The 6,000-nt window shown below is 50.9% G+C and overlaps 1 protein-coding gene across 1 annotated transcript in view; it reads left to right on the top strand.

The window, feature by feature from the left end:
* AKNAD1 (AKNA domain containing 1) overlaps positions 1–6,000 on the top strand; it is a 28,279-nt gene continuing 22,279 nt past the window's right edge. Inside the window, exons 1-5 of the mRNA XM_053915889.1 lie at positions 1–194; positions 768–1,845; positions 3,799–3,838; positions 4,006–4,154; positions 4,251–4,313. Coding sequence (XP_053771864.1) covers positions 1–194; positions 768–1,845; positions 3,799–3,838; positions 4,006–4,154; positions 4,251–4,313 — 1,524 coding nt within the window. The remainder of the gene's footprint in view (positions 195–767; positions 1,846–3,798; positions 3,839–4,005; positions 4,155–4,250; positions 4,314–6,000) is intronic.

The following is a 6,000-nucleotide window of genomic DNA, read 5'->3' as shown; positions in this document are numbered from 1 at the left end:
ATGTCTTCCATTCTGTTGGAAAGGAAGAAAGAGACACCCAACTGCAGCTGGGTCTGTTCTGACTATGGTCAGGAGTATCCCCCAGATTCGCTGCCACCAGCAGATGGGCCACCTGCCGGGGCTGCTCAGAGCAAGGTGGCACCCTGCCTCAGGGCCAATCAGAAGAGCCGTGCTTGGCAGCAGGCCAGCCTCAGGTGTGCCGAGGCCCTTGTGTCCCTCAGTCCTACTTTTGTCAGACCTTCTTTGCCTTCCCCAGCATTCAAGGGAAGACCAGGAGAGGGGCCGGAACGTCTGCAGGGGCAGACAGGAAAGCACCGGGACACAGGAGGCTGGAGGTTCTGTGGTAGCCGAGCCAGCATTTAGTCTTACCCAACGTAGGGGCCCATCAGCCATGTGTGGAAAAGAGACACCACAGGACTTTCAGAGTCAATCCTTTACTCGCATCCCAAGCTCCCATTTGGGAGAATAAATTCTAAATAAGTAGCATTTCCTAAGAGAGGCTGATAAATATTTGGTCACTAACCAGAAACCAACATCCTCCTTGATTTAATGAATACGAATGTAACCCCCCCCGCCTTTTCCTCTTGCCTGTAGACCACTGGTCATGCCCCCGCAGCACGTACAGTGGGCCGGCGCCCAGCCCAGCCTTCTGCCTCCAGGCCTGTGACCGAGTTTCACTAAACGTTCTGGCCCAGACGCAGGGACGAGCCTGCTGCCGCGCGTTATTCTAACGTGTGTAACAACAAGGCTCTTCTCTCTCTGCACAGACCAGAACACGTGGTGAAGCCAGCCGTGAAAACCAGGTCAACTGGCACAGTTAAGAACACCAAGGGCAGGCACGAAGGACGAAGGTCAGGCTGCACACACATGGATGAAGCCGATCTCTCGGAAGATGTGACTTGGAAGCGACAGGAGGGTTTGTCTTACAGTGGGCGTTGCCCCCAAACTAAGCTGTGCAGTGAGCACCGCCCTTCCTCGGAAAACGACATTCTGGGTGTCTCGGATCAAGTTAGTTCAGCGGCAGAGGACGCTCAAGAAGGGGCTACACGTAAAGAGACTTGCAGAAACGCACACACGGCCCTGACTGTGGGTAAAATGAATGAAAACGCTGGCGAGAAAAAACACTATACGGAGCAACAATGCACCACGAACCCTCCCGCTCCAGCTGGAGGAGGCCTTCCGAAGTCAAACATTTCCGACATTTTACAGCATCACCTTTCCAAAGAGGACTTTTTAAAAGGTGAAGGCATCAGCTGTGAAACTCTGCCAGAGATCTCTAATGCCGACAGTTCTGACGAGGCCATTGTTAAAAGCATCATTCTGCGTTATGTTACAAGTTCTTGGCCAGAACAAGTCCCAGAGCTCAGTGGCCAACTCGACCCCAAGACAGATGACGAAAGCAGCACTAAGCCCAGCTGTTCTCCAAACGCCGCAGAAGCAAGCACCTCTGAGCTGGAAGAGCCAGCGGCCGCTGGAGACGGCAGCCATCCAGAAAATTCCAATTTTCTAACTGAAACCAAGAGTGCAAGCCATAAAGGAAAAGGTTGCCAAGGGCTGACACCCCAGAATCAGCAGACTGAAAAGGCAGGATCAGGCCATGGGTTCCAGTGTGATCAAGTCCATTACCAGTTCTCTGATTTCTCTAGTGTTGCTCCCACAGGGAAAATCCCTGAAAATAACATAATTGATACACCACTTCCAATAGAAAAACAAGACCACTTTTCGCATGAACTGAGAGACAGGTTAGCTCTTGTGCAAGATATTTTAGAAAGCCTGTCTAGGTCAAATTGTGTTGAGAAAGAACAGCAGGAAAGGAAAACTTCTGACCCCTCCCGAGAGACAGAGGTAAGTGGAAGTCATCTCCAGGAAACCCCGACTCAGGGCCCTGCCCTTGTGTATCAGTGTGAGCCTTTGGAAGGTGACTGAAAGAGAGTTCTAGTTCTGAGGTTCCGGGTTCTAGTCCTGACTGAGCACCATGACCTCGCAGAAGCCCAGTGGGCGCCCTCATGAGAAGAATGGGGGACTGGACTAATAATAACACATCACAGAATAAAATCCAAATTCTTCAACCTGGGATTTGAGTTCCCCCATCTTTTTTTTTTTTTTTTTTACTTCGTCCTACCCTTCAAAACTGAGCCCTTCTCCCCCAGAAGTCGCCCTCAGTCTCCCGGCTAACTCTGACCCCTACCCTCCAAGGCCCTGGGCACCCTGAACTCCTGCCTTACTTGGGACACCCAATCTCTGCTTCAAACCCGTAGGGGCCTCAGGACTTCTCAGAACCCAGCCCCCTCACAATCCTCCCCCTCCTTTGTTCAGTATTCTGTTGGGCAGTTACCTGAGCCTGTTTTGACCCAAAATAACCTGGAAATTGCTTCTCCCACTGGACTTGAAGTCTCTGAAGGGCAGCAACCTTGTCTTCATCTCTCTGTTGCCTAACTTCTCCCGGAGCCTGGCCTTGTGTCTTCCACATATTCCACCCCAAGTTATTAATGCCAAATGTACAATTTATACTGTGTCCCCTTTACCCATCTTCCCACCCACCCCAACTTCCCAACACACTGAGGCTCAGGATCTCAGGGATTATCTGAGACTCAGTAGTCGGGGAAATTAGCATTAATGATCGAGGTAAATATTTCCGTTCTTCTGGCACTTGGCCAGGACTGTATGCTCTTTCTTTCCAGCCTCATATGAGCCGCACCCTGGCCTGAATGCCGTCTGCGTTTCCCTCTTCACCTTCTCATGCTTCCACTCCCTTCTCTTTCAGCTGAGCACTCTGCTGGGGAGTTTGAACAGACCCCCCCACATGCATGCACACACCCTCCCCTGGAGCCGGCAGTGCACCTAAGTCATGGAGAAGTCAGTCTGCACCCCTGTGATCCTGGGAAGTCTCAGGGTTCCCCCTTCTGCTTGCAGGAGAATCTGGGGGGTGCCCGATTCCTGGTGCCCCGTGGTCAGCAGGAGCGGGACGGCCGGTGGGCTCCTCTCCCGCCAGCACGCACTGGGCGTCTGAAGTCAGGTGTCTAGTTTTCCTCCAGTCCTTTCAGTTCAGGCTGGAGACCTGGACTCTGGAGGTCCCACAGCCACCGTAATGGAGGTATTCATAGCCCTCCGAGTCTAGTGTGACCATGACCGCTTAGCTCCCTGCCACTGGCGCGTTTCTGAGCTTTATGGGTGGTGCACGACGGGACGCCCCTCAAGGGGATCACTCTGGAAGTTAGACTCCTGTCCAGCCAGCCTGTGGTGAGTGGAAAGGGGCCCGTCCTGTGTAAAAATCGCTGTCTTGACACCCACATTGGAACTTAGTGCTTACCATTTTGTAGGATTCTCTCGAGTGCAGCTCCCACAAGCTTGGTGGTGGTGAGAGCCACAGACCTGGGACAAGACCACACGGCGCCTGCCTTCACGGAGCTCAGGGTCTAGTTTCAGGAGACATGCTTGCACAGTTCACATAATGGCACCAAACCTGACAGCAGTGACGGCGAGCACACACTCAGCGCCTCCCACGTGCCTGAGACTGTGTTAAGAACTTCACACTTAATCCTCCTAACAACCCTGTGCGGCAGGTTCTATCACTGTCCCCGTTCACCGCTGAGGAGTCTGAGGGTTGCAGTGATGGGTAATTGCCCTGGGTCGCCCAGGAGGTGAGTACCAGAGGGCAATTTGACCTTGGCATCGGGCCCAGCCCTTGACATATCACCCGGCTGCCGGCACCGCGACCAGAACATGGGAGGTCACTCCAGATGACGGGGTGATTGATCACCGCCCACAGTAACGCTTTCTTATCCTCTAATTATGCAGATGGAGCCCACAAGGCATAGCCACCAGGGTCATCTCGCAGGTACGAGCATTTTTAAACTTCTTCCATGTCAATACCCACTGTGAAAACCTTTTTTTTTTTTTAATAGCGAATGGTGGTGCTTGCTGCCGGCTCCTGTTTTCTGTGCTTAATGACTTTGTAATGAACTCGCAATGGCTGGTAGCCAAAACCTATTCTTTCTCACGTAGGAACAGAATCCAAGACGAGTCTCTTTAAGGTGACATCAGCCTCTCAGAAAAACCCTCCTGCAAGCTCTTCTTACATATTCCAAAAGCTATCCCACGGGAAAAAGATGTGTCAGAAGTTAGGAGAACAGACCGATCAACTGAGGAGTAAAGTAATACCTGTAAAGCCCATTAGGAACCACCGAAGTAACCACGTTCAAACATACGACACCACGTCATTAATGAAAGACTGCCTTTTCTCACTGCAGGTGCAAGAATTCTCCAAAAGCATAGCACAGGACTCTCCCTGTCGCGTGCGAGACAACAGGCTGGTAATCCGTCACTCCGTTTTAAACATCTTTCCTAGAGACTCTGACGGGGGTAAACACAAACGACTTCATAGCACCGGGCCGTGTCGCTCTGGTGGACGCGCTCTGCTGGAGTCGGAGGGCAGCAATCCTGTCTCCATTGCTCCATAGCTGAACGTCCCCCAGAGGCCTGGCCTTGCGTCGCACATGCATTACGTACGCCCTTAGTAATTAATGGTAAATCGAATTGCATTAAGATCCTCAATAACTTATTTCAAGTTGGTTGTATGGTAACCGTTTAGTACACAATTGTGTTAATGTTTAATTTATGACATTTCCTCTTTTCCCTTAACCCCATCTTCCCATCCCCCCCTCACCTTGCCCCTGTGCTGAGGCTCCAGTCTCATTGATGATTTGAGGTCAGGGCCTTCGTGTTACAGGGGCTAAGAGAGTTTAGAATTCTATTTCTCTATGTGTTGAGCCCACCCTCTTTCTCAGGGGATCTATCACTTATGGCTGTCTTTCTTCACTGTTGTCCCATAATAAATCTGAGATCAGGGGAGGCTCAAGGGAAGAGCACACCAGCCATTATAAAGGTGATAAAGCCCATCCAAGAGCTGATGGATCCCACGGGATGTGGATGATAAGAACTGCCAGTATTTGGCAACTCAATATAAAACTTTGAAAATTTAAAATTCATCTTAAAGCTGTGCTTTTCAGATCAAAATCTTTGGGCTTCACATCCTGGCTTGTTGTATTTAATCAAATCACTAATTTATGTTGTAACACCTTGTTTATCAGTGCCCGGGTCGTGGGAAGTGGAGGTGGAGTCTGTCAGTAGGGCTAAAAGCAGAGGCTGCCAGAGCCAGAAGTGGGCCAAGCTGAAGATGTAGTTTAGGCCGCGGGGCAAGAGCAAGGCAGTCAGACGTCCTGACATAAATGACACAAGCAAGGCTCAGGGCAGGCTGTGTTTTAGAAGCCAGACAGCACCCCAAAACCAGGAGGATCCGAATGTTAGAGACAAGGTTCATTATCCATTCAATCATCATACTAATTTAACAACTCATTTATTCATTCAACAAACACTTATCCGGGACTTCCTGTGTCCCAGAGTCTATACCAAGCTCTAGGGATTTGGAGATGAGGAAACGGTTTCTTTTTCAAGTGGCTTATAGTCCCCCAGAAACAATAGATTGGTAGGTACAAGTGCCCAGGGCCAAGAAAGTGCTGAGAGGTGAGGAACTGCATGTCATTGCAATCAACCAGATGGAGCCTGGGGTACATGTGGTGAAGAAGAAGGGCGGGACTAGCAAGGCAGACAAGGACTACACCAGGAAAGCCCTCTGACTCACGCCCAGGAGCTCTGGTTTCACTCTGGGGCTGAGTGATGGGCAACACTGGAGGGTTTCAAACGGAGAAATGGCAAGCACCCTGTGGGCAAGACTGTAGGGACAGAGACCAGCTAGGGAGCCCTATCCAGGGAACAAGCCATGAGGACCTGAACCAGGGCTGCCAAGAGGATGAGAAGGGGACACGTCCAAGGGTTTAAGGAAGTGGTGGCAGATTGAAAGGGGTGAGTAAAGGAAGGGAGGAGGCTTGGATGAATTTCAGATTGCTATCTTGGGCAATGAAGGCCGGGAATAAAAGTGGAGGATCCAGTTCAAAGTGGGTGTGGGAGTCAGGCAGGAGGTAAGTTCAGTTTGGGACTTTT

Source organism: Desmodus rotundus, chromosome 12 (assembly GCF_022682495.2).
Source record: "Desmodus rotundus isolate HL8 chromosome 12, HLdesRot8A.1, whole genome shotgun sequence".
Lineage (NCBI taxonomy): Eukaryota > Metazoa > Chordata > Mammalia > Chiroptera > Phyllostomidae > Desmodus > Desmodus rotundus.
This window is presented reverse-complemented; position numbering and strand designations above follow the sequence as displayed.